Below are 27,961 nucleotides of genomic sequence, written 5' to 3'. Positions count from 1 at the left end.
AACTTATATTACAGCAAACCTGCCTACACCAAAATATGATAGACTGGAGCAGCTAGTCAAATCTCCACCTATTGATCAACATGCAGTTAAAAAAGAAAATGTGAAAGTGGAAGACGGTTCAGTTGCCTCTACTCCCAAGTCCGCCAGTTCAGGTGAAGATGTGAAAAAAGAGTCTGATAAAAAAGTTGTGTTAAAAGAAAAAGTACCAGACAAAAGCAGTGGTGAAGAGGATAGTGGAGTGGGAGAAGACAAACAAAAGAACACCCCAAAGAAAGATGATGTTAAAGATGAAGAAGAAAAGGGTAAGAGTGATGAGAAAACACCAGAAATAAGTCAGAAAAAGAAAGACAAAACAGCTGATACCAAGAGCTCAGCTGAGTCAAAAGCTATGGAGAAAGCTACTGATGATGAAGCGTCTAAAAAGCCTGAATCACCTGCTCCAACCGAATCACATAAGAAACAAAGTGAAGAGAGTGATTCTGAAATGCCAAAACTGGAGCCTTTAAAAACTGAAGAGGATATTCCCCCAGTGAAAGTAAAATTACAAAGTCCTAAAAAGGATGAAGAAAAGCCCAAAGTGAAAACAGAAAACACAGCAATTAGTGGTGAAATAAAATCAGAAGATATATTGAAAAAGGAAGACCCAGGTGAAGACACAGAGGAAGATAAACCTGATTATGTCAAATTAAAGGAAAAGATAATCAAAACTGAAATAGAAAGAATTAATGAAGAAAGATTAAAGATTGAACGGGACTTAAAAGCTGCTGATAGGGAAAATTTGGTAAGAGAACTTTCAATATTAAAAATGTATGATGCATACTATTTGTCCTAATATTTGTAGCATGCCTTTGAAATGCGGGCCATTTCATTCTTATATTTTGCAGTCCTTAACTGCTGGGCAATCTGGTATTTTTGGAGATGATCCCAGTTTAATGGAAGTAGAAGGCTTAGAGCCAGGTGAGATAGCACCAACTCGTTATTTTGGACCAGCTGTTGAATGGCCAAAGGTAAGTTGGATTTCTATTATGGTTAATAAACGTTTTCAGTCTCGTTTCAAAATACCCCTTGGAAATGGCAGTAAATATTTTTGTCTGTATTGAAACAATATGAAAATAAAATTAAGCTTTAATTTTTCATACACCATTTTGGCAATTTTCATGTCAACAGTGATTTGTCATGAAATTTGTACAGATTCAAACGTTCTTAATGTTATATAACATGTACTTCCAGGACAGGGTGATATTTCATCGCTTGGAACATGTTTGTTATACAATAGAACATGGAGAGTGGCCCTTTGCTCGTAGACCACCACAGGCTTTTTTCCCTCCCGGCACACCAACACATGCAGACTCCCGCAGTGAAACTCCAGTCAGCGCTGTCATGAAGTCAGACAGTGCTACTGGAGCTGAGTCAGACCAAAGTGAAGGTGTACCTAGCTCTGAAGTGAGCAATAAGGTGATGATGGCTACTGGGTCAGATGTGACCTCAGACAGAGAATTACATACCCAAATCTCCCCTGAGGTAGGGCAGACTTGCTATCCTTTAGGACCATTCTTCATTTTCAATGGATTGGAATCATTCATCATTACCGCTTTATGCCAAAATTTCTTTTCCACATGTGCAGCTATTTTTTGTGTGCTTTTTTTACAAGCTTTGATTTAAAAAAATCCATAAACACTAATTTTTCTGCATCATATCTTTTAACACGAGCTATTTTCCATATTTTTAAAACACCTAACACTTAAGCTAAAATATTTTGTTGTGCCACATCAGACATTGATCATTAATATGCTAGTGGGTTTAAAAAAAGATTGTACTCCATGCTAATATTATATAGAAGCTGCTTTTATTTAAAACAAGCTTTGAACAATGAATTTCTGTGTAATCAGTTTCAAGTTAACTTTAGTCGCTCTGTATGTCATAAAGCTGCTGTGGGTTTTATTAGTTGGTCAAGTCTGCCAGCCTCAGTTTTGTTTGATTTGGTCGTGCATTTTATTCTTTTTTTTTTTAAGCATTACTGCATGCTGCATATTTTTCATTGTCTTTTTTCATCTTGACATTTAGTTTTTAATGCATGTTTCATTTTTCAAGTATCATTTATATTAGTTTATAAGTGTAACAACTAAATTTTATTAAAGTTAAAGAACTAGATATTAGAAAGTTTTTACTAGATAATACATTACTTTTGTATACTAAAAACCATAATACACCAGTTGAAATAAATTTATTTATTTTACAGAGAAATGATAGTCTAAAAATGACATTCCATAAACGCGGTCGTGGAAGAGGAAGAAAATATGAAATAGATCCTGATAAGGGTATGTGGAAAATTTTTTCGTTTGAACTTGGCAGCTTTTTATTAAAAGACCATGCAACTCAGGTTACCTAGCACTGCTTAGCCAATTAGTTTGTTCAAGTAATTTTAATTTGCATTATATATTCTTTAATTGACATTCATTTAGTGTACACTTCTAGTATTGCTTAAATTTAGGTTGAATGCTGATTGTTCCATTCAGATTGAGTGTAGTTGCAGAATAAGCATAGGCTAGGCTTAGAGTTGTTCCTTGGATTTTCAAGAATAATGCCAACAATCGTTAATGTGATAAAGGGTTTTTACCTGATCAACTTTTGTTTTTCAGTCAACCGCATTCAGCAGTTACTCAATCAAAGTGCTACTGGTGCCTTGTCTAGCGATGACAGTCAGTCTGAGTCTTTAAATGCAGGACACAGTTCATCTGCTGCCTCCACCCCATCATCACACACTCCACAGAGACATTTGCCAACATCACCTCTTGTCAAATCTTCCGCTCATGTCTCTTCATCGCCGGTTGGTTTTTATTTCTAATTTAAGCTTTCAACCTGAAATCAAAAGCTACTTACTTTCATAATTGAATGTTTTATTTTTTTAAATGTATCAAACTTGACAACTTTCATAGCTGATGCCCAGTCCATTGCTAAATGGTACAAGTTCTGCTAATATGGAACATTCACAACTGCAGAGACGTATGGTAAGCATGTTCATAATATAGGGCACCACTTTTCCAGACTACATGTGTTAAAATGACCTACTAGATAAGAAATCTATTGCTGCTACCCATGGACAGCATGACATCACAGAGCTGGTTTGCCTTTTTAATCCAGATATAAATTGAATCGAATTAATGTCTTGGACTGCCTATTTATCATACTAACTTTGTATGTTATTGACATGTAACACATCGCCAAAATAAAAAGTAATCCTGATTTTCAAAAACAAAAACACTCCGGTGTTTCTTATTCCAGTGCTTTTGTATACTATTTAAAATGGCATCACCAGCAATCTCATATGCTTCACTGCAAACATAAATATTAGTTGCTGTTTAGAGTTTCACTTCAAGAACTTAACTTGCTAAATTTTCCCTTGTAAAAATATCATACTGATTTATCACATACATCTCAACATAGGCACCTCCTAAATAAGACCTATTTTTACAGCTCCCATGTTTTTAAAACAAATAAAGTGGGGGGGGGGGGGGGGGGTATAGATATGCCAGTAATATGGAATTTACCTTTTTTGGTGAGTGAATGGGTCCAAAAAATATTTTTAAAATTTCAATTCAAAGTTTTTAAGTTATATAACCAAACAGTTATGCCAAAGAGCCTGATTGGAGTAAAAAAAATCTTTAAATAAAATGAAATCATTACATATTTAAATACTTTGTTCCACCGGTATAATTTTTTGGGGATAAAATTCCAGGATTCATTGTAAAATTATATTCTGCTCATTTTTGTTAGTTGGAGCAAGGCATGTTTATACCTGATAGAAAGAGGAGGGGCAGAAAGAGGCGATCAGAAAAAATAGCAGAGTTGGCCATGGCTGAAGCAATTGCTAAAAGGGAACAGACACGGATCTTAGCCATGTTGGACCCGGGTGAGCTGCTTTAGTATTTTAATATTTGCCTTGGTTTAAATACATTGTTCTTGTCTGTACATGAAAATACTTCTTTCCTTATTTAGTGCTATTTTCTGTTGCAGGAACAAGAATTCCAATGATAAACTTGGAGGATGGCAGCGTGTTGGGAGATGAAGAATGTCCAAAGAAGGGTGATTTAGAAGAGTGGATGCAGCAGCACCCTGGATACATGATAGACAACAGCATCTGCCTTCTTGACCCCTACTTGTCTGAAGTCCAGGCATCTATATCTACTGGTTCTGTTGCTAAAGGCTTCAGTGCAGCTGGTAGCAGCCGTAGTGGTAATGCCAGTTCTAATTCCTCTAGCCTCCCCAATATGCCAACACCTTCTATGCCATCAAAGGGAGATGAAGATGATGCCAGCCAAGTAGTGCTGAATACACCTGAGATTGGGCCGGTAGGCTGTTTGATATTTTATTTTTCTCGTCAAGCTTTTCTTTTTTTGTACTGTTAAGGTTGCATTTCATAAGGAGGGTCGAAAGCTTCTTTCACTCATTTTAAAGACCATTTAATACAGTAAGAAAAATTACTTCAGTCAAAAACTGGTCAGTTATATTTAGTGACAAAATATGGGCTTTAGAGTAGTGACATTTATACACTTACGCTGATCAAACATTAACATAAAATGCATGATTTAACTCAGTTTTATAACAATGATTAATTTCTTAAACCCTTTGCCTTGTGGCTGTTTAAATAGCTGAATATTAATTCAACTTAAATAGCTCTATATACTTAAAGATAATGCAGAGCTTTGCTTAAACCTTCTTCTGTTTATAATTTTCTGAATAATGTTTACTAGAATAAAAGCTTAGCAGGTATAATGGAATGCCATTTTTATTTTTTGCATTATATATATATATATCAATATTTGCAACTCATTAATTTGATATTTACATATAGGATCAAATGAATTCATTGTGTTAAAATCCCTCTACACTTTTAAAAAAACTGTAGATGATACACATTTTCATTTGATCCTATCAAGTATTAAGAATGTCTTTTTTTATGCTTCAAGTACATTGCATCCAATTTAAATCAAATCTTTCTGTTGGTTGAAAATGTCACATTTACAATTTACTACTGCAGTATGGTCAGCAGTTTTCTAATAAATCTGAATTTTTTTTTATCAATTTAACAATTTTTCAAAATTTAAAAAAGTTGTAAATGTGCCATGATGTTGATCTGCTTCTGGTGGAGTATGCTCTGTTCTGCCACTGTTGTCTTGTACACAAATCACCACCTTCTGTACCATGTGTATCCTTCTGTATGGCCCCCCCATCATCCTCACTACACCCCACAGGAAACATTTGTCAGACGTAGGGGCCGCAAACCTCAGCTGGATCCTAGAACTCTGAATCTGGATCGTCTAACAGGAGAGGAAAATGTTGCAGTGGTAGAGAGGGGATCAGGAAAGAAGGTGAGAAGAGATACAAGTCCTCACTTCTGATCACACCCATAGTGATCACTGTGTGTTCTGTTTAAAAAATGTGGGATAGTTCATTTTTGTTCATGTCATTGGGCAACAATTTATAGAGTTCAAAATTATGAAAAGTGAAATAGTCCCCTGTTAACTCTCTCTGCACTATAACAAAAAGGTAAGTGGTGATACATTCTGTAATCTGCAAGTGTAACAAAAGGTAGGTTGTCTTTTAATCATGATCACAGGGTCCCTGGTGCATGTTTTTATTGGGTTAGTGGACACTTTTTTTCTCAAGTCCTGTACCTTGCATGTATGTTTTTATTCAATTGTTTTATTGTCAAAAAACATTCTTGTTAAAACAATGCCCCAAAATTTTTACAAAATTAATGTGCACTGCTTTTTTTTCTAAATTACCACTCATATTGCTTTAACGTTTTAACTGCTTAAGACTCAATTCACAATGCTCAAATTTAAAAGCTTGCTTTAAAAGTAGGGAGTAAACACTTCTTTACTAACATCTGAATTATAACTAACAGGAGTTTTCAGATGTATTCCTACATACATAATACACAATGAAGTGATATTAACATTATATTTAAACCACTTACAAGAAAAGGGGGTGGTGTGGTATAAAAGTGGAATTTAATCTGTCACAGGAACATTCTCTTCATCCACATCTTTTTTAGACTTCTACTGTGTATTTTCTTCTTTTTAAGATTATTGTATTAAATCTCAGTTATGTAATTTTTTTAAATGTTTAATGGTTGTACCAATTTAATTATACCCTTTCTTATTGTACTTTTAATGTAGTGATTTGAAAATGTGATATGTGTTTCTGAAATATTCTTTGGAGCAGTAATTTTCAGAGCCTTGAGGTTAATTTACCCCCTTTACTCAAGAATAAACTCTGTTTATTAACAGATAACTGGATCCAAGGCTCCCCCTCTGAAACATTTAAAAGAATGGTTGGATCAAAATTCTTCTTTTGATGTAGAACCCAAATGGGGTGACTTGGTTAGGGCAAAGGTAATTTTAAATACTAGCTTTTTTTTTCTAAATGTTTAACAGATTGTAGGATGTTTTAATTCATATTCTTTTAACTTATTCTTAAAATTATCAATTTTCACAGGGTGTGTTGCCTAAGTCAATGGACAGTCGCATTTTGAAGCCCTCAGGACGTGGGCGTAAACCTCGCGACTCTATGCTCCATTCACAGATGATGGCAGGAGATATGCCATTCCCACCTGTCTCACTAGCAGCTCTCTCAGCCTATCAAGGGGCAGCTGGACTAGTGGGTAGTTTTCCTAAATTACCCCTTGGACTTCCATTTGGACCAATGGCAGGACTACCCGGTCTGCCAAATCCTCTGTTAGGTCTTCAGAGTTTAGGCCTGGCTGGCATGGCCTTCCCTCCTCATCTGGTGAAAGCTATGGAAGACGAGCTAAAGGAAAGAGAAAAGGAATACAAAGAAAGAGAAAAGGAATTTAAAGACCGAGAAAAAGAAGAGCGGGCTGGTAGTAGTAAAGATGGAGAGAAAGGTAGCAGAAAAAGCAATAGTTCAAGGGATGAAGATAGCAGATCCAAAAAGACTGATAGTAAACATGAACAATCTTCTACCTCCACACCAGGTTCAAAGAGCACATCTGCTGAATCTGCTCATCCTTCATTCCCACCCTTCTATTTTAACCCTCTTTTGTATAACCCACTTCTTGCAAACTTTCCATTGCCTCCTGGTTTAGGAGGCATACTGCCTCCAGGGTTGGTGATGCCCCCTCACTCAGCGCCTTCACCTGTGAATGGCCAGCAAGAGTCCAGTAAAATAGATACACCCAGTAGTAGTAAACATCACCACTCCTCTCAGCATTCACATCACCCTGATAAAAAAAGAAAGCAGCATCACCCTCAAGATATTCCTCGTTCATCCCCATCCATTCCTCAAGCTCATGCAGCTGAGGACCTCTCAGTCAAGAGACACCACACATCTTCCATTTCACCCCCATCTTCATTGCAAGCTCAGGATCTCTCTTTGAGAAGAAACAGTGAGGATCGCCCTCCTTCATCTTCTTCCCAACCTGCCCAGGAACAGGCCACTGACTTGTCAATGAAACCAAGAAGTTCTGCCTCTGAAAAATCATCCACATCCTCACCATTATTCCCTAAGGCACAGCCTGCTACTGTATCATCTTCCTCCCCTTCTGCAGCAAGCCTTAAAGTTCCAAGCAAAAACAAAATTCAAGGCTCACTTAAGTTGAATAGAATTTTAGATTCCCTCAAAGACAGAGTACTAAAAAATGACACTGTTAAAGACAAGCCCTCAAGTGTATCTGCTGAGTCGAGTAGTAAAGAACCAGTTGATGCCTCAAAGTTAAGCAGTCCTGAAAATCCTGTACCTCAGGAAGAAACTGAATGAAATTTTCAGACAGCTTTCAGCTTGTAATCAGTTCTAAGGGGCATTATTAACAAATATTGTAAACTTCTCAGAAACTTCTTATCAAACTAAGTTTTATTGTTTATACTCCTAATGCTGCTTGTAATGCATAAAGCAATGAGTTTTTAAACATTCTGTTATAATTCTTGAAGAAAACAAATTTTAATGTATTTTTTTTCTTGTATATAGAGTTTATACTGTGAACTTTCAACCATTGTTTTCTATGTTTAATAACTTTGTTCTTTGTCAGTCTTGACAAGGGAGATAACCTAGTCAGTCTCGTTGTTTATGTTGAAATCTTCACTAGCAAAAGTTCTTCAAACTTCATCTCATATTACTGTAAATACACATTCACTTGAGGTTTCTGAGAAGTTAAGTGTGTGCTGGATAAGCTCATAATTTTTAGACCTAATTTAACTGCTGATCTTATCCTTCATAAAGTGGCAATCTTTTAAAAGTATTGTACAAAAATTATCAAGCTGGTTGGAGAAAGTTAGTAACTAAGGAATGAGTGATAGCAATATAAATTGAAATTTGCAATACACATAATTTTGTTGTTCGTTTTCCGGGTATTGATGAACTGGTGTTTTCTTGTGTATAATTAGAATCTAATGTTACATTTTTGTTTGCATAGTTGAATGGAGATTATGATAAAAGGAACATAGTTTCTTCTCCTGTTTTAGTTGTAAACATTTTAAGATAATTTTTTAAACATGTATATTGGCATTTTTTTAACAGTAAGAGTTGTAAAGATGTTTTAACTCTAGAATAATTTGTTTTTATAAAATGTAGTTGGCATTTGTTGAATAATTTATCTTATAGGAATAATCAATTTACTGTGATTATTTTTCTTTTATTAGCAGCAATTTTAAATTAACAACTAAAACTTGTGCAAAAGCAATAATTAACTGTTTTTGTTAAGATCATTCAATTTTATAATTTGTTTTTAAAATGTACACAAGAAAAATCTTTTACAGTGGGAAAATTCTATCTAAATGAGACATTAGTTTTTTGTATAGTGAAACAAAAATTAAGTTCATGCATTTTCACGGCACTCATGCCAAATTTTCAATTGCTCTTCCATAACACCATTCACTCTTTTGTTACTAAAAGTAAGCAATCAATCACTGTTTCTCTGGACAGGTGTAGCAATGTAAATTTGTACAACCTTACCTGGTGTTGCTTTTGTCTGCAATGTATATAGCAGTTGAAACACGAATGCTTTAGTTAATAGAATACACCTATAAAAATCACTTAATTACTGTCAGATAATTTGAAATTTGTATGTAGTAGCTTTTAAAATTGTGTAAATAGTTTGTTGCTTTATAAAACAATTGTATTGATTGATTGTAAATGTTAAATTGTGCTCACTATATAATTCATGTTACCTGCTTTGTTACAATCTTTCCTTTGATACTGTTTATGGTACCTCAGCAATGTAGTTTGACAGTTATTTTCTCATGGGAATAGGGTTCATGTTTAATGTTTGAAGCTAATTTCTTTCTTGATAATAATGGTTGATGCTCCATGATTAGCCCATAACTTTGTGAACCAACAAATAGTTCGCTTTGCACATTTTTTATGGGAATAAAAACAATCGGAGGAATTAGCTTTTTTTTTTTTTTAAAAACCCAGTGATTTACTTCTATATTAAACCAGAATGAGATGGCTTTAATAAGTTTAAGGTGTACTGTAGTCTATATCTTAACTGTTCATAGCGTAAAAAATGTTTGTCCTGGAGAGTACTTGGATAAGTAGTCACAGCCACAAGAACCCTTCCCATGAGACAATAGTTTTCTCCTGCATTGTAATGTTGATAATTCCATGTGTTTACAAACGTGTCTGTTCCATTGTGAACTAGGATACATTTACTGTTAGAACTATTTATAGATGTGCTTTTACCCACAGCAGTTTACGAGAAATTCTTTAAAAATTCTGGGATGTTAAAAAATACAACATGTATTGCTTGCTATCTTTTTACAAGTCATTCTGAACAAGTTTTTTGGGGAGCCTTTTCAAACTGATCAACATCATGTTCTGATGACGACTTGTAACACTTGATTGTCATCTTCTTACAAGGATTAGTGTTTAAAGCACTGAGCCAGCCAATAATTTAGTTTGTATTCAATGACTGGATCTACTTCCTCATGTACAAGGGTGCTAATGTTTTCACTGGTGCAGTCATTGTTTTTTTAGAAACTAGTTAAGACTACTGCAAACAATTCCATTTACTTGTTTGTTCACCAATGCTGAAATATTCTCTACAGAATTTTCCCAAATGAAATCTATTTTATATTCTACAAAAAAATTCATGCCAGCCTTTACCATACCATTTATTATAAATTTGGAGGAGTTGATTTTTACTTGAGAAAATTGCAGCTTCATGTTGGTCCTCATTTTTATATCAGACAGTTAATCTCAGGGTTGAATCATTGATAGCAATGTTGTTCCATGTCTCTGTGCAGATCTATTTTTGTATCTGTTAAAGGATTTGTTGTAAATAATTCTATTTTTTCATGTGATTTCTGTCAATTGTATCTAATCATAAAATTGAAAGTACTTAGTAATTTATACAAATGTATTCCTCAAGGAATATTTCATATCAGCTCCAGCTGTGTCTCACCACATTGCCCCCTCACACTGGATGGTCATTATGTTAACATTCACCTTCACTGTGCATTCAAAATATCAAATTTAGTGTAATAAATGTTGAATAGGTTTTTTGTTTGCCTTTTTTTTTATCTGTGTTGATTTCATTAAGGGTTACTTAAATGCTGTCAGCTAAAATTTGAAGTAACGTCCATTGACAGAATATTTGTAAAGGTAAAGGTTTTAAAGATAATTAAATCTATCTCATTGAAAAAAATGATGGCAAAATGGCCAGTGAATTTAAGATACATGTGGCTATTTTAAAAACTACAGATGGATTTACATAGGTCTTTAATCTGAAATATGCAATCAGCTGCATTGCATTGAATATTATGAGTTTACAAAAATTCAAACAACCCAAAAGAGTATGGTAGATGGTTTCTAAACTATTTTGAAGAATGGTATTAATTTACAAGGAAAAGTTGGTACATTTTTCCATATTTATGGATAAAATTAAACAACACTGTGCTGCTACGTAAACATTTTTTTTTCTAGTCACTGGGAATGCTTTCAACGCCTTGTTGAAATTTCTCCTTGAAAAGATTGATACAGCTGAACACAGAGTCTTGAGACTTTGGTGGTTCACCAAACTTTGCCTGGAAATAAAAGAACCAACTGAAATAATGGACTGGCAGGTTCATCAAACTGCCTGATAAATTACTGTGAAATCTATAATTCTTAGACCGCTGAATGGTTTTACAGTACACATAGTGACAGATCTGGGTGTGCCTAATCTTCACAAGGCTGATAAATCCATTTGTTTCTTGCAACATGAGTGTTTATAATACTAGCTTTTAAAATGAACGTAGCTGGAGCCACATAAAGGAATATTACTGTAAGTGACCTACACTTACCAAAATGAGCTTGTATTTTTCTGTTACTTTCAAATATTTCACTTCCAGATGTTCTAACTTCCTGTCATAGTCTGCTATAAAATTCTGTCAAGGTCAACATCAAGTTAGCTCTTATTAATTAAAAATAATAATTGTGTTCAAACCAAGACAACAAAATGAAAAAAAAAGTTAAATAAATCTTGGGTAGAGTTAGGACACTCAGAGCAAAGAGGTACAAAAGAAATGAGATTTGATATCAAGTACCTGCACATCACTGAGAAACTTCTTGCTGTCAGCATGTAGATGATTTCTTAATGTTTTTATAATTTTCTTTATCTTCACAAGGTCATTTTTCAAAACTGAATTTTTTAAACATGAAATATATCGATATTAGACAATAAGTCATTTAAATATATTGATACATAAATTGTAAAATTAAGTAACAGCAACATATATGCAAGTATAATTTTTCTTCTGTTTAATTTTAATTCATAACTAAATAAACATGGTATTAAGATTATTTCAAAAACTATTTTATTGGCTACCTTGTGAAAAACTAATACAAAATTAGACTGACCATCAATTTCAGCTCCAACAGCCTTAACAGAGTATCCAGCACACTTAGTCACGTGACTCATGTGCTTAGGCCAGTCAATGAGAGAAGGGTTGTTTCGTTTTAGTTGTTTGACAAGGTATGTACAAATTGTAGTTTTGTTGTCTTTGCCTTTTATACTCAGTACCTTGTGACAAGAATTCATTATCATATTGTTAATTAATACTACATTTTTCCAATTAAAAGTATTGTAATTAAGTTTTCTAATTTGGGTCTTGAAAGTTTTAACTTACTATGTTTAATACAATAAACCTTTTTAAAAAAGGTTTTGACTTAAAAGGAATGATTTCCAAAATGAATAACTCACTTTATCTAAAGAAGACAGTTGAAACCCTTGGATTCCATGCTGTGAATTCCACAATGAGTTCATGTAATTTCCAATGGCAAGTAGGTATTCTAGTGCTGTAGTTAAGTCAGTATTGGATAAAATTTCATCACTGCCCATCAGCAGGTCATCAACCTCCTAAGACAAATAATTGAGCTATTGTTTACAATTTTTTTTAAAAGCTGCAAATGTAATGTGAAAAATTAGATAATTATTTTATTAAAAAATATAATGAAAAACAATATGTATCGATTTTTTTTTAAAATTCACAGCCATTATTATTTTAATTGTAGTGTTAATTATAATCTACCTCTTCCAAATATTTGTACTGATCAGGAAACTCCCATAAAATGAGAATGAGGTCAAGTCTTGTACTCAGTTGAGGTATCTCACACAACTCCAACATGAAGCGATCAGCAGCGTGCAACGTCTCATGTTTTTCTGCATAAAGCTTATACATTTCCTTCTCTTCTGCATTTGGTTGATATCTGAAGAGCGTATTTGTTTTTAAAGCAAACTTTCATGTAACTTTGATAAACTGAATGATTATTATTTGTATGCAAAATGTTGCTGTGATGGTATAAAAACATGTACACACTCTTAATAATTGGTAACAGATTTTTTAAATTAAACAACAAATTTTCCAAGATGTTTAAAAATGAAATTCCAAAAGAAAAACATTTAATAAAATTAATAAAATTCATATATAATTCTTAGAGTGCCAAGCCCAAACAGCTAAGCTACAGTAATGTCTCAAAATAAATCAATGGAACAAATGTATTTTATCTTTTAAATGTTGCTTTTTACCTTTTCGTAAAAATTTTTTTAAATTTCAATTTCTATTTTCCTAATGTGTTTCTACTCATAAGTTTTACTTATGTTTCAAAAATATTTAAATGACTGAACCTCTTCAGGGTGGCCATTTTATCAGCAGGGAAACTATCTTGTTCAGAGACAGAGTTGAGGGCATCATTCAGCTTGGTCAGACTGTCCAGTTTTAGACCACAGAACAAGATTCCCAAGTTCTGTGCTCTCTTGGCATCAACTAGCATTTGTTTTTCTTCCTGAGGCTCTACAAAAAATTAACCGATATGTCATTTGATGTTTTAGATTATTTTTTAAAATAAAATATATAATAATTTAAAAAAACACAAATACAAAAAAATTACAAATTTTCATTGCAGTAAAGAAATAGCAATCTGTTGTTTTTTTTTAAATTCAAAAAATGTATTCAGTGCATTTTTGTTTATAAATTCTACAATTGAACTTAAATACTAAGGATTCTTACTTGGTTTTGTTACAACTATGTTTTTCTTCTCTGGTATTGAAAACTGATCTTCTAATTCTGAAAGGTCCAGTTTCTCTGTCATGTCATGAGCATCATGCCACATAGAACCTGATATCTGAAACATCACATTCTAAATATAAACACAGATAACATGAACACCCTGCCTAAACTACTAAACAACAGTAACAACAAGTTTAATGTGTTTAGCTGCAAATTGTAAGATTTACCTTTTACTTTGATCTGACAAAATGTATGATTTACTTTTACTTTGAGCTGACAAAATGTATGACTTACCTTTCACTTTGAGCTGACAAAATGTAAGACTTACCTTTTACTTTAAGCTGACAAAATGTAAGACCTACCTGGCTACTATTTACTTTGACCCAATGCACTTGCTTGAGTTTTACATTTGGCACCTGACGTAGCTTTACAGATCCATGTTGTTTTATTAGAGGGGGTGGGGGAGGAGGCCCACCAGGCGGTGGGGGTGGACTGGTGAGACCAACTTGAGTAGTTGGTGGGGGAGGGGGAGGTGGAATGGATGAAATTTTTCTTCTGGCTTCATCTGTAAAATTTTTCACTAGAGTTGACTGGGATGAATGTTTGTTTGAGAGATTGTCATTGGATGGCTCTGGACTCGTGGAAAGGGCGGAATCATTTGTTTGATCTATACCCAAGCTTTTAGAGTTGTAGGCCTTTAATTTGGTAGTTGTCTGTGTGCTGCGTTGTCCGTGTTGGTTTTTAAAGTCTTTCTGAGCCCGATATGCTTTAAGGGCTGAGGATTTACCCCCCTGCATTGCCAGTTTAGCTCTTAGCTCTGCAGCTGAACCAAATATAATGCTGTCATCATCTGAGTGATCATCTGTTAATGAGCTGTGAGCGCTGAGGTCTGAATGGTCAGATGAGGACAGTTGGGATTGGTCTGCATCTTTAAGTTCTTTTTTGTGGGAAAACAGAAGATTTTCTAGACTGTGATGCTTGCTCCGGTGAGATTTAGGAGGAGTTGGCAAAGCCTTATCCACATAATTCAAATGAACTGTAACGTGTGCAGTTATCTCCCCTTGTGGATACCTAGAAGGAAAACAGTAGAATTGGCAAAAGTTGTTGCAATGACATGGCTGCATACATCATTTTATGAATGATAAACTATAAACCAAAGTTAGTATTAAAAACAATGTTTAGTGTTACAATTGTTTAAGACTATACTGTCTTATTTTTACAGTTTTAAAATATTTTCCAAATACAAGAAGACAATAACTTGAGAATTATGTCATGTAATATTATGATGCTACTATAATTCTATTGCTTAACATTCAAGCCAAATTCAATACATTTTAATGTAAAAACAACCTACTTGTTGGAACTTGATGGAACTTGTAGTATATTCTGAGCAGAAGCCTGAAATTTATTTATAAAATTTTTTTAAAGTTTGAAATGTGAAGAGTAGATTGACAGTACACACATTATACTGGATTGCAAAACTTTGATTTAGTTAATAAATTACCTTGAGAATTGTATGGAGCATAAAGATAGAGTATATTTTAAAATTATGAATTGAGGAAGGGATTAAAAAATAGATTGGTATCCATCATGTAGGACCTATGATTAAATTTCTGAATGACTAGTGCTCTGTTTATTGACAAATTTTAATAACTTGGATTATAACCTAATTAGTCATTGACCTTTAAATAAAAGCATACTACTAGTACTAATTATATTCCAATTTTAAGATCATACTGTCATGTCTGGTGTGAGGTCATATATATGTTCCGGATCATCACTGCTTCCATCACTGGCGTTGTTGTGGGGAGAACCAAAGATTTTAGCACTAGGTGGAGCATAATTCAAGGCTCTGTCAAAAGCCTGCAAATGTTTCAGGAGAACCAAATTTTGTAGTACAAGAGATTGAGATAAAATTTCAAAATTAATTTCAATTCCTGACTTAAATGTCATTTTTATTGTTTTTAGTTTTATTAAATATTTTTAATTTGCAATTTAAAAAGCAAGTTTGTGTATCCATACTCACAACAAACCACTCATTTCTAATAATTTCTGTCATCTGCAAGGCTTTGTACTCACTTGGCACTCGAAAACTATTGAATATGCCAAATAAAATGTCAAAATAAATTAAATGGTCAGTTGTAGAATATTCAAAGCAAAAATTTCACTATACTTCTCTGATTGTTATATTAAAACATGACTTTATCTACATAGGGTCTACCTTTTCTCTGATTATTATATATTTTAAAAAATATTACTTTACCTGTATACCTTGTCTCTGATTATTATTTTTTTAAATATTACTTTACCTATATACCTTGTCTCTGATTATTATTTTTAAAAATATTACTTTACCTATATAACTTGTCTCTGATTATTATTTTAAAAAATATTACTTTACCTGTATACCTTGTCTCTGATTGTTACACTAAAACCATTCTGGCCATTCTTCTTTAAAGATGTATGCTCTGGCCACAGCTGGACAATGTTCAAGGCAAGCTGAGACAAGATGATTGGATGAAATAATTTTACTGAGACAAGATGATTGGATGAAATAATTTTACTGAGACAAGATGATTGGATGAAATAGTTTTACTGAGACAAGATGATTTGATTAAATAGTTTCACATGTACAAGATAATTTGATTAAATAGTTTCACATGTACAAGATGATTTGATGAAATAGTTTTACTGAGACAAGATGATTTGATGAAATAATTTTACTGAGATAAGATGATTTGATGAAATAATTTTACTGAGACAAGATGATTTGATGAAATAGTTTTACTGAGACAAGATGATTTGATGAAATAGTTTCACTGAGATAAGATGATTTGATGAAATAGTTTCACTGAGACAAGATGATTTGATGAAATAGTTTCACTGAGACCAGATGATTTGATGAAATAGTTTTACTGAGATAAGATGATTTGATGAAATAATTTTACTGAGACAAGATGATTTGATGAAATAGTTTCACTGAGACAAGATGATTTGATGAAATAGTTTCACGGAGATAAGATGATTTGATGAAATAGTTTCACGGAGATAAGATGATTTGATTAAATAGTTTCACATGTACAAGATGATTTGATTAAATAGTTTCACATGTACAAGATGATTTGATAAAATAGTTTCAATGAGATAAGATGATTTCATGCAATAGTTTTACTGAGAAAAGAGGATACATGGATATAATTAGAAATCTCAAGAATGCAGGGAACAATATACTTTACAAATAATGATATATTGTATAGAATCAATTACAACAGATTAGATTTAGTTGTTACAAATAGATGTTTTGATTCCATTTTTATGATGGTCACCTGAACAATTGAAATGTTTAATTGGACTAGCTGTTAAGATGACTTATAAGACAATCAAAGTCTAACCTCCTCTCCTGGCTTGTAGTAGGAAAATTCCCCTGGCGTTAACTTCACTCTTCGTCTATTGAACAAATGAGAAAACTGTTGTGAAACTATAAAAAGAAATAATGGATAAGGTTGGTAGAAAATTTCTACCTTAAATAAAAGAGACTTACTTGTTCCAGATGGTGATAGCAGTGTGTCCTTTTTTCTCTAGCAATCCATCCTTGATGACATCTGCACCTTCTATAGAGTGATCTCCAAAGGAAGACAAACCTTGTCCAGAATCAATACCTAAAAGGGACACAAATCAGTTCCTATCAATGGCTAGCATCGACACTAACATTATTCTTTGTATAAATTATGAAATGTATAGCTTCTGTGATAATGAGGGTTATATAAGATTATATGATAAAATAAAGATAACAGGTCCTATGGATCTAGTAAAAGATAGCAAATTACTTTCATCGTCCTCTCCATGTCCCAGCTGTACAATAAATCCCAGCAGACGACATATTGTGTATTTCTCCTCTATGTTGTCGGCTTCAAAGTCAACAACGGAGTCTCTCAACTTAAGAGATATGTGGAGCCCTTCCTGCAGATTGTTTTGTTAAATCAAGTTCACATTTTACATTTTACAACTCGTGGATGCTTTGTAAAGCTTTACCAGTTAGCACTAACATCTGAATATAATACGCTAGTGTAGTGTAGGCTATTTTAATAGAGAATTTGATTTTTAAGAGAAAAAAGAACTACCACTAAAACTGACTTCGGAATCATAATGCTCCAGTGCATGGAAATTAAACGTTTTCTTGATATGACCTTTCTGGATAATAAGCAATATACGGCCTGGAAAGTCCAGCTGAAAAAGTACTCACATTGATTATAAGGCAATATAAGGGTAATCACGCGTTTTGGTCATTAAATATGTATAAATATGTATTTAAATATAACTCATCTTATTGCTAAATCACATGATGTGGCATACAGTTATGGCATGAGAAGGAGGCTTAAGTCTGTAACGATAGGTAGCAGTCTACTGCGCCTCTGTACCCCTGGTAGAGGCCTACATTTTCACTCAAGCTAATTTATTAATTTTACTCACCTGCAAAATGCATCGTTTTCCACCTTTACGATAAATACCAAAGTTATGTATTTTCCCCAGAATGTGAGTACCCATGTTTTAATATCACACAGAAGTTCTGACGAAGACAAAAAGTATCCGTTTGAATTATTACAATAATAAACATCCCCTGTGTTATGTGTTTATAATAATATAAGCAGAAACTGGTTGGTTATATCGTACGGTCGTGGACACAGGAATCAGAGATTTCACTTTTTATGACCTTCGCCTTGGTGACCTGAGGATCGGCTACCCAGCTGGTCAACCCCAATTTGTCATGGTAACCTATCATATTATTTTGAACTCGTTAGCTTGCACGTGCACCTACACTATTAGTCCAAGGGTCAGGGAGGGAAAGGACAAATACCCATGTTTAATTTTGTTCATTAATCCAGCCCAGCGGAAGCTTAGAGAAGGTTATGTTTGGTAATGAAGACAGTGGTGTTCCGTCGTTAGATTTTTGTTACAGATAATTTGGGAATGCCGTATTATATAACAATTCAGTAATCTACTAGGGGATTGTGGTAGAAGATGGGTGGGTAGACCTTAATCGTAATTGTTTTATTAAATATTGAAGTAGTGCCTTCAATTTCAACTGTGGTAAAAAGTAAGGCTAAGGCATGGAGAAAACCGCAGATTTTTTAATCAGGGGAAACAACTTTCGATAAGAGCTGCGGAAAACGACAAATAGGTTATCTTATGCATCATAAACGTAGTCATTGTAAATAAGAAATATCTTCTTGCTTTTTGTCAGCTAAAAAGTTCGAATTGGTTTTATAAGCTTGGTGGTCAGAGATTAAAAGGTGTTTGACCCCATTCATGGGTCACTAGTCACTTGACTATTTCACCTGGTCAACAAAAATGTAATTAAATAATCAATCAATGACACCACACTGTCATCAAAGTAAATTCCATAGCTCATAGTCAGCAATATTGTGCTAATAATATCTTGTGTCTCAATTAAAAGGACCAAATAACTGAATTAAATGGTTTTTAATTAAATGTAATTATTGTGTTTGTGTTTTTTAAGATGATGCACAATGCAAAAATAAATTTAAAAAAAACAACAACAACAACACATGTAGCCAAAATGCCCCCAAAATGCCATGGAAAGTTTCGGAGAATTAAATTTATTAATGATTCACTGTAAGAATCAAGAAATTAAAAAATACTGCAGTCTGCTTTCACAAATATTCGCTAAATATTTAACCTACCAGATTTTAAATTTCACCTGTCAACAATTTCCTGAGAAATTGAGTCTTCCAGAAACCTGACTAGATCTATGTAGGTCCTTTCTCCAATTATAATAGGACCAACAACATTAGCTATGATTATTGCTCTACTTAACTTTATGGTCAAGATCAACTCAATTCTTTGCTTAAATAATTCTGTTTATTTTTTAAATGGTTAGAAAATGCGTAATTCAGTGTAAAAATGTCCACTTCACAAGTGACAGTTCAAAAAAAAAATACTTGATTAAAACATTTGTTATAGACTTGTTCTAAACTAAGACTAAGATACTAGGCCTACTCATTTTTCCTAGTTTACTGTCTTTTTGCTAAAGTAGGTTATTTCTGCCTCATCCCTTAGCAACGCCAACTTCTCCAAAATGTCTTGTACCTGTTTGCCTATCCCCAATCATTTTGATCATCTTTAAAGGGGTCAAATATAAATCTACTTAACCAGCTTCAAAGGTGACAGTAAGTTGTTCGCGATTTGTGTTTCCCTTTCATGTGTCAACACAACACTCCTCTAGACCAAACCCAGGGAGATAGGTAGCCCCCCCCCACCCGACCCCCACCTCTAACTTCTATCGACGATTCTAACAGAGATACAAACGTGTGACAGTCGGCATGTCGATTAGGTCAATCAATCGATCACGTGGACGTAATCACGTGACTTTAGTGGCGAACGTGGTCATTGTCAGTTCCCATAAATCAAAATCAACGGAATGGGAATGGTCAAGGCTGTACTATACAAGCCTACGTACGTTGTTTACTATTTACCTAAAGCTAAAAAGGGGTTGGTAATTAAATACCCATCAAGTGAAAAAGTGTCTTTTCGTGTAGGTCATTTAATACAAAACATTTGGCTGTAAAAACGTTCAGTGTAAATTAAATGAATGTTCCTAAACTAGCTCGATTTGTTTTCCATGAAAACTTTGCCGTAGTGTGGTATAACTTTTCTAAACAGTTCTGTATATTCAATTTCAGCGACACCTTCGCATCCCCATACCGATACCCCTAGCACTATCGGCCGTGTAAGACTAAGACATTGCTTATCAGCAGTGGCGTAGCGAGGTCGGGTGTCACCCGGTGCGGCACTTAAATTGTGTCACCCCCCAGAGGCGTAGCGACACTTCCCGGGGACAAACTTTCAAATTTTCGATTTGCACCCCCCCCCCTCAAACTTTTGATTTGCACCCTCTCAAGTTTTCGATTTGCACCACCCCCTCAAACTTTCGATTTGCACCCCCCCCTCAAGTTTTTCTATATATATTTTGCTATTTTTTGCCTTGGTGTCACCCCCCCCCTAAATGGTGTCACCCGGTGCGGTCCGCCCCCCCGCCCCCCCCCTCGCTACGCCCCTGCTTATCAGTCTGGATGGTATTCAGACTCTACTAGGCATACACGTATAGGCATACTGTCAAAAAAAAATTGCAACAACTCGACATATTTATTCTTTTACTTCTGGTCAGTGGCGTAGCGAGGTCGGGTGTCACCAGGTGCGGCACTTAATGGTGTCACCCCCCCCCCAGAGGCGTAGCGACTCTTCCCGGGGACAAAATTTCAATTTGCTCCCCCCCCCCCTCCCCCCCCCTCAAACTTTCGATTTGCACCCCCCCTCGAACTTTCGATTTGCAACCCCTTCAAACTTTCGATTTGCAACCCCCTCTCAAATTTTTCTCTCTATATTTTACTATTTTTTGTCTTGGTGTCACCCCCCCCCCCCTAAATGGTGTCACCCGGTGCACCCCCCTCGCTACGCTTCTGCTTCTGGCGTTCGCGAGGAAACGAAATATCTGGGGAAGCCTCTATACATCTTGATTTTTGTCTGCAGAGTGATGGATAAAATGCGCAAGCAATTCTATTTAGCTGTACTAATCAAGTTAGAGCTAATGAGTGCTAACCCGAATACTCGAGTTCGCACTCCGGGTTGGAATTCGTAATAAGTCCGAGTCCACCCAGCTCTGATGGGTGCCTGACTCACGATAAGGGCTGAGTGCTGATCACACTGTCACTGTATTCGCTGAAGTCACAGAAACACACAGGTGGACTCTGTTTTATCTGCCCAATTGACCTTCAGGGCCGAAAGGGCAACTTAACCACAAACTCATTAAAGTTGCTTTAATTAATCTGGGTATCTACTTCTTACTTCTTCTTCGTTCTTAATGTTTAGAGTTGGAAGGGATCCTCTCCAACACAGTTAAGTATACGTGTCAACTGGTTATGTGCCATTGTGGCCATTGACTCCGTTTTCAGCCTACTTTTCTTGTTGTTTGTCCAACCAAGAAAAAACTACAAGGCAGCAGTTGTTTCATTTTGGAGTTGTTTCTCCCAGAAGAGTGGCTGTCCCCAGCTAAAGAACCTCAAACGAGGGTTTGAACTCGAGACTTTTCGGTTTAGCAACCATGAGCTTTACCGACTCGACCACGCCGACCCATTCTGCGTATCTAATGTAGCAATCTAAAAAAATTATTAGCATTACCCCCTTCAAATTAGCGCATGAAATCAAGAAGATACACTAATGGTTTCACTGACCAGTTGTTTATCAAATCATCTGGTTCCGTTTTGCAATGAGACCCCCCCCCCCCTCCCGCCATCCCAAACATGTAGTAGACAATGTTGAACTGAAAAAATAAAGCCACCCCGACCAAAATGAATTGACTGGCACAAACAGCCATATTTTCTATTTTAAATTATCATTAAGGGGTCATCCATAAATGACGTCACACTCGTAGGGGGGAGGGGGGGGGTCCATAATTTTGTGACGATGTGTGATGAGGGGGAGGGGGGTTCAGATATTGCGACGTCACATTTTTGCATTATAAAAAAGCAATGTTAGAAAACGAATTTTAGACATTATTACGCGTTTTAGATAACTTTTTTAATAAATTGTAATAGTTTAGACAAGATTTTGGAAAAATATCGATGTTTAAAAAAATTCAACTGCAATTTTGAGGGGGGTTGTAGGTTGAGGTGTGACCTCATTTTAGGGGGGGGTCTGGCTTTTTGTGACGACGTGTGACGGAGGGGAGGGGGGAGGTAAAAATCGTCCAAAAAAGCGTGACGTCATTTATGGATGGCCCCTAAGGTACAATAAAGCTATCATGTTTATGTGGGAAAGTTACATTGTCCTTGTAAAAATCTTCACAATCCTGTGGAACTAAGGGACACTGCCTTTGTTGTATAGAGAGAACATTTTAACTCACCCATACTTCTAAAGTTATACCTGTTTAACATTTGCAAATTATTTTATAAACAATGTCTACCCCCCCCCCCCCCCCCCCACACACACACCACCCGACCAACCAAGCTGAAATTTTTGGAAGAAAAAATAAAGAAAACTAAAAGCTGTGAAGTGTTTAAAAATAAACCCGATATAATTAAAGTATACCCCCCCCCAACATTCATAACAATCTGGAACACGTCAAATGAAGGCTAGCCGCAATTCCTATTTCACTAGACAAAAAAATAATGAATATTGTTATACATTTCTGCGCAATTTTATGTGCGTTGGTGTTATTTTCTGATAATATTACAGCCCTAACTTGTCGAAAAAGGTACGGTAAAGAAAAACATTAAGTTTTACCTTCTCAAAGATTACCCAGTTGATTACCAATACATATCCTTAGTAGCAAATGCTGTCAAACATTGTCTTCAGGTTACAAGTATCCGATTGATGAACTCCACTTAAACTTAGATTGAAACAATGTATGTGCTAGTTGTGCAGATTGAGCAAAAACTCTTGCACCATTTGCTAACAAAACTGACTTACAGATCTACTGCTTAAACGTATTCAGACGAGTCTTTTCAAAACGTTTGTTAAACTGGAATTCTATTCACATCACAGTTTGTAACGAAAATATTTCCATGCCAAAAGCCCACGTCAGAAACACGCTGGCGTTCATGTTGTACTGTTTCATGTAGTGTGACGAAATTCAATGAAAAGCAGCCCCAGGCCGCGTAGCTTGTTGATCGCTGGTCAGGTAAAATGTTACTCAGAAGGTGTTCACTCTCGGCCATCGATGAGGCGGCCATCAATCAAACTGACAAAATTCTTGGCCCTCTACAGATGTTGTCGGTAAGCTGGAGAAAACCGGATGGACGGAATTAATAATTAGGGGGATTAATTAGATAATTTTTGTAGTCAGAATCCAGACGTAGGAATAGGTCTAAACTCTAATACAACTTGGGGAGTGAAAAGAGAAGGGGACGAAACGTCCTATTCCAGCCGGTAGTATATAAAATGTGCTCATGTAATCAGCAGCAGAAAGTACACTATTATGTTTTGAAAATTATAATTTAAATGTCCCAAAATTCTGTTATGGTTTTCTATTTATTCTGTCGACGAATTGTTCTATGATCAAGTAGCCATTTCTTGGAGGTCCATATCAGTTGTTTTTCTATTCGTCACTTGTCAAAGTTGGGTTTTCAAACAACATGCACATGTGAACGATAACTTTACTGGGATATGGGCAAGCACAACCTGGATACTTTAACGTGAAATAGATCGACTTCAGTGTGATCAGAATGTATTAAAACACATCAACCCTTTAGTCACATTCGTGACATTTGTTCGAGTGACGCACTCCCACGTAGCCTAGACATGTCACTAAATTCCTACGACAAACTGATCTGATGTAAAGCACATTTTTAATGTAGGCCATTTGCTACAAACTATTTAGAATTTAAAGCAAATAAACAACCATTGATGAGCATGTTGATAAAATCAGCAGTTTCCTAGATGTGATCATGATCGCACTTTCAAGTGTCGTTAATCTTGGCTGTGAAACTGGTCTTATACTAACAGGCAGCACTTATAAACATTGTTATTCTTGACCAACTGCTTTAGAGGGTGAAAGAAACAGACAGAACAGGGAGATAACTTAGTAATTTTTGGGTTTCTTTATGTAGGTCTACAGGTCAAATAAATCCACAAGAAAGAAGACAAAGAAATAAAATTATATTTAATTTTTCGAATACAAACAGATATGTAGTATAATAAATAGGGAAAGAGGCTGAGCATATGGACCTAGGGTAAATAAATTTAATAAAAGAATGATTGGATAAAGGGAGCAAACACCAGATGTCTGCTAAATAAACATAGGCCTACTAGTTTTAAAGGAACCTAATCCATGTTTTTATACAATAGGCTGGCATCTTAAAGTTTGCTAAATAAACGTCTAGTTTATTTTTATAAAGAGATATCAGACTAATATTTTGTAGCTAACATTATGTTGATATCTATGTGTGGCAAGACTTTTCTACTTGGCACAAGTTTGCTTTAAAAATGATAAGGTCAGAAACATGAATTTCTTGTAACATTCTTTATTTTTGTTGAGTAGGATCATGTAGAAAAGTGTACAGCTTGGAGGCACTGGCTTTTCCTATGACTGCAGATAGCTCCTAAAAAACAAAAGAACAACTTAGTGAAAAAAGTTTTGGGCATTGTTAGATAATGTAATAATTACAACGCAATAACAATATTTACATTGGATGTCACTTACCTGTATTGTAGCCTTACATACTGCATTAATACCTGATGATAATAAATAAAAAACATGATATTGAATAAAAAAAACAACAAAAACAACAACAAACAAAAATCCAGACTTTTATCAAAAGATGCCTAAGAAATATAGAAAACTGAAGGGATGTGTGGACAGAAGGCAGTAGACATGCAAATCCTGGAGAGAAAAATAGCATTAGTTTGAAGGCCTTATGGTCCACTGGGAACCCAAACAACAACAATGATGTTCAGAACAAAGAGCTAAACTAACAAATGTTTATGTTAACCCTCTCCATATCAGGCATCTATTGGTCCTTTAATTAAGTTTTAAATTGTTTTGCTTTTTAAAGTTTTGTCATGGGTTATTTTAACAGGACAAAAGGGGTTAAGAAAAAAAAAGAAAATTATACTGGGTATTAATTGGAAGATCTTACTTGGATATTTTTCTAACAAAGCTGTTGCTCTAGTGCTGCCCAACCCAGGACATGATGTGAGAGTGGTTAGTACAGCTGGATCTTTGCAATGGGCTGCTGAAGGTTTCATGTAGGGGTTGTTGTCCAGGTGACTTTCCATACAAACCTAATACAAACATACACATGAGATGCAACAAGCTGAATACAACAGTTAAAAAGAAATACTGTCATTCATATAACTTACTTTATAAAAATAATTTTATATTCATCTTACAATTTTTGTTTCCAGTAAACTTGAAGTAATGAATTATAAAAATAGCCTATTCTACATTATACAGTCACATGTATTTGAAAATTGGTCACTATAAAATATAAATTTAACTTACCAACTGAATCAAAAAGCTGGCAGCTTCCTTTTGATTGCTCACTGGGATAAGGTCAAGGCCAAGTTCAGTAACACAGAATTTTTGGATGTCATGGAAGTACTGTGATGATGTCAGTGTTTTCTCCACAATTACTATACCATGTAGATTTTTTGCCTTAAAAACACCACATTTATTATGTAGGTTTAGTTTACATGTTCCATAACACCTATATAAATAACATTTAAAAAAAATATTGTTTTGAAACTTGCAATAATGAAATTGTAATAGACCTAAACAATACCAAACATGCTTTAGTTTATTTCCCCAATATCTTAAAAATATTATATTTCACTACAGTTTTCAATCCAGTTGCGGTGAAAGGGGGAAGGCTATTCCTTTTTCCCTTTTATTTAAATCAGCTTTATAAATAATGACTTTCTTGTTAGCCACTAATGCTTTACTGCTAGCATAAACACAAAAATTTGCACTCTGTAACACATGGTGCCTAAACATTTTTACTTTTTAACATTCTATCTTTTATTTAAAAAACCTAATGATTTTACAGCTTTACCTTTCGCAATCTTGCAACTTTTCTTTTATATGCACATCCTTCAATAATGTCTGCCTCAGAGATGTACACTACCCCTGTATTACAAGAGGGGTAAAAATCTACTGCACTTGTTGTCTGCTCAGTATGCACTGGTATGGTAGCTGTAATTATTGTATTTATTACTTTATGGTGGCTGTAAATAATGTATTACTTTTAGTAAACTTAAGTTATTCAAAAGAAACCAAGAGATCATAACAAAAAATAAGATTGCATAACTTTTATATGGTTGTTTGTCTTGTCATGTTACATCATTTTCTACTGTCATGAAATGAGATTTTTGCACACACACATTTATTACTTTATGTGGATGCCATAAATGTATGATCCTTAAGTTCAAGAGTGTAAGTTAATAAGTTATTTAAGTAAAGTAAAAGTATAATGACTAGCGTCTGAGAGGTTCTAACCCTGTAAAGCACTAGCTATATCACTTCTGGACCATCTAGAATTCACTAAAATGTGCCCAACAGGAACTTTGATAGCAGTAGTCTGTGTGCAGTTCATGATTTCTGTAATAAAAAAAGAAAAAAGTACTGAAGACAAAAGAAAATTCAACAGTCAAAGTGATAGCATGCTGTCAGACGATAGTGGAAATGATCTCTGATGAAGTTTATAGTGCAAGTATGGTTTTTGTATTTCAATTACATTTTTTATGGGTTAAAACTGCAATGCATATAGATCTAAACACTGCTACTCTTACTTAATATAATTTCTGGTTTCCTTTGCTTTTTTTTTATTTTTATATTTTAATTTTAAATCAAGACATCTTTTTTTTTTCTTGATGTAGTCTCTGCATTACAAACTGGCAACATTCCAGATTTTCTAGATTTTCATTAATTTTAACTTATTAATATTTTAGATGTGATTACAAAGCATTTATAGAACAGATAGCATTTTAAATTTTAATAGTTAATACTATTTACAGTACATTTTTTATGTTATTAGTCATTAAGTGTACGCCTACACACTAAAGTATGCCTAAATAGTATACTACTTAAAAGTACATACATATTACGTAAGAGTAGAAGGCTACATTATATAACCAACTATAAAGGAGGTCCTACTAACTTAAGTTACACCTCTATAATATGTATCATGTAAAGTGTAAAGCTAAACTTCAACACCACATGTTGGTTTTTTATTCAGTTATCTATAATATTTGACACAAATATACTTCTATATAGTATATAGTATATATATATATAATATATTATATAGCGCCTTAACAATGAGGCAACTTTTTCGCACATTACTAGTCTAGTGTAGTGCCGATATTAAATTTTACGCACCTAAAATGATAGAGTTATCTTATTATAGCCTACTTATAATAAATAATTAAATATAAAATATAAATAATTTATATTTTATAATAAGAATACTGAATAAGGCTTATTTTAAAATTATTTTTTATTACAAATAGGCCCTAGGCCTATTTATTTAATTAATTATTATTATTATTTATCAATATTATTTATTATTAATAATTTATTATATAGGCCTATACTATAATTTAAATTTTAATATATTATTATTATCATTATGAATTATGTCGAGAGTCTATTTCACAAGTTTCAACTATTTGTCGGGGCTGTTTTGTCATGGATAGTTTTGTTTGACGGTGCACCTTTAGACCTTTATGATTATATATCCTAGTGACATATAGTCATATAGGTAAAATCACGATATAGCGTCGGAAATTATTGGGTGGTCATATATATAGTCACTAGTGTAGTTTCTACACATAGAATCTAAATTTAGATTCTAGATGCTGTTTAGTGTTTAGCAGTGTTTAGCGAGTGTTGATTTTGTTTTTAAGTTTTCGTCAGTTGGGCGAAAAATATTTTGTTT

General features: G+C 34.3%; 3 protein-coding genes across 13 annotated transcripts in view; 1 reads left to right on the top strand and 2 right to left on the bottom strand.

The window, feature by feature from the left end:
* Positions 1-9,420, top strand: part of LOC131930836 (chromodomain-helicase-DNA-binding protein 8) — a 35,322-nt gene extending 25,902 nt beyond the window's left edge. For 7 of the 9 annotated variants that reach the window (XM_059287473.1, XM_059287472.1, XM_059287478.1 and 4 more), the window contains 11 exons: positions 15-781; positions 885-1,007; positions 1,231-1,521; positions 2,240-2,318; positions 2,640-2,827; positions 2,937-3,008; positions 3,775-3,910; positions 4,015-4,349; positions 5,253-5,369; positions 6,294-6,398; positions 6,502-9,420. In XM_059287473.1, coding sequence (XP_059143456.1) covers positions 15-781; positions 885-1,007; positions 1,231-1,521; positions 2,240-2,318; positions 2,640-2,827; positions 2,937-3,008; positions 3,775-3,910; positions 4,015-4,349; positions 5,253-5,369; positions 6,294-6,398; positions 6,502-7,782 — 3,494 coding nt within the window. In that variant the 3' untranslated portion in view covers positions 7,783-9,420. The remainder of the gene's footprint in view (positions 1-14; positions 782-884; positions 1,008-1,230; positions 1,522-2,239; positions 2,319-2,639; positions 2,828-2,936; positions 3,009-3,774; positions 3,911-4,014; positions 4,350-5,252; positions 5,370-6,293; positions 6,399-6,501) is intronic. The other 2 variants (XM_059287474.1, XM_059287475.1) reach the window with 2 other exon arrangements.
* A 1,472-nt stretch (positions 9,421-10,892) lies between these two features.
* LOC131930835 (disheveled-associated activator of morphogenesis 2) lies at positions 10,893-23,205 on the bottom strand. The gene is made up of 19 exons (XM_059287471.1): positions 22,809-23,205; positions 17,979-18,075; positions 17,643-17,735; positions 17,336-17,468; positions 17,050-17,167; positions 16,901-16,955; positions 15,910-16,007; positions 15,535-15,601; positions 15,246-15,371; positions 14,863-14,906; positions 13,871-14,579; positions 13,509-13,623; positions 13,127-13,292; positions 12,531-12,708; positions 12,203-12,358; positions 11,860-12,022; positions 11,547-11,641; positions 11,304-11,387; positions 10,893-11,045 (listed from the first exon to the last, which is right to left on the bottom strand). Exons 2-19 carry the CDS (start codon positions 18,051-18,053, stop codon positions 10,941-10,943), a joined length of 2,580 nt encoding a protein of 859 aa, XP_059143454.1. The 5' UTR covers positions 18,054-18,075; positions 22,809-23,205; the 3' UTR covers positions 10,893-10,940.
* Positions 23,206-24,172: 967 nt separating this feature from the next.
* Positions 24,173-27,943, bottom strand: LOC131930834 (Fanconi anemia core complex-associated protein 24). 3 transcript variants are annotated; one of them, XM_059287467.1, is made up of 8 exons: positions 27,829-27,943; positions 27,738-27,783; positions 26,521-26,622; positions 26,078-26,217; positions 25,528-25,680; positions 25,163-25,307; positions 24,727-24,758; positions 24,173-24,625 (listed from the first exon to the last, which is right to left on the bottom strand). In XM_059287467.1, the coding sequence occupies exons 3-8, from the start codon at positions 26,615-26,617 to the stop codon at positions 24,548-24,550; spliced, it is 645 nt and encodes a 214-aa protein (XP_059143450.1). In that variant the 5' UTR covers positions 26,618-26,622; positions 27,738-27,783; positions 27,829-27,943; the 3' UTR covers positions 24,173-24,547. The 3 variants fall into 3 exon arrangements, with proteins under 3 accessions (XP_059143450.1, XP_059143451.1, XP_059143452.1); XM_059287468.1 differs by having other exon boundaries at positions 27,746-27,783; XM_059287469.1 differs by lacking the exons at positions 27,738-27,783; positions 27,829-27,943 and adding an exon at positions 26,814-27,143.
* Between the last annotated feature and the right edge of the window lie 18 nt (positions 27,944-27,961).

Source organism: Physella acuta, unplaced genomic scaffold (genome assembly GCF_028476545.2).
Source record: "Physella acuta isolate Inbredline_101_S28 unplaced genomic scaffold, ASM2847654v3 ptg001856l, whole genome shotgun sequence".
NCBI lineage: Eukaryota > Metazoa > Mollusca > Gastropoda > Physidae > Physella > Physella acuta.
The sequence above is the reverse complement of the archived record's forward strand: the minus strand, read 5'-3'. Positions and strand labels throughout refer to the sequence as shown.

Excerpts from the sequence above, each read along its gene's own strand:
- LOC131930835 (XM_059287471.1), bottom strand. The coding sequence starts at position 18,053 with ATGGGTACTCACATTCTGGGGAAAATACATAACTTTGGTATTTATCGT. Across the intron at positions 14,580-14,862 it reads GTTCCATCAAGTTCCAACAA|GTATCCACAAGGGGAGATAA; the intron begins GTAGGTTGTTTT and ends TTTTCCTTCTAG. Across the intron at positions 12,709-13,126 it reads AAAATGGCCACCCTGAAGAG|ATATCAACCAAATGCAGAAG; the intron begins GTTCAGTCATTT and ends TACGCTCTTCAG.
- LOC131930834 (XM_059287467.1), bottom strand. The coding sequence starts at position 26,617 with ATGAACTGCACACAGACTACTGCTATCAAAGTTCCTGTTGGGCACATT. Across the intron at positions 24,759-25,162 it reads TTTGTTAGAAAAATATCCAA|GTATTAATGCAGTATGTAAG; the intron begins GTAAGATCTTCC and ends TATTATCATCAG. Across the intron at positions 24,626-24,726 it reads TATGTAAGGCTACAATACAG|GAGCTATCTGCAGTCATAGG; the intron begins GTAAGTGACATC and ends TTTGTTTTTTAG.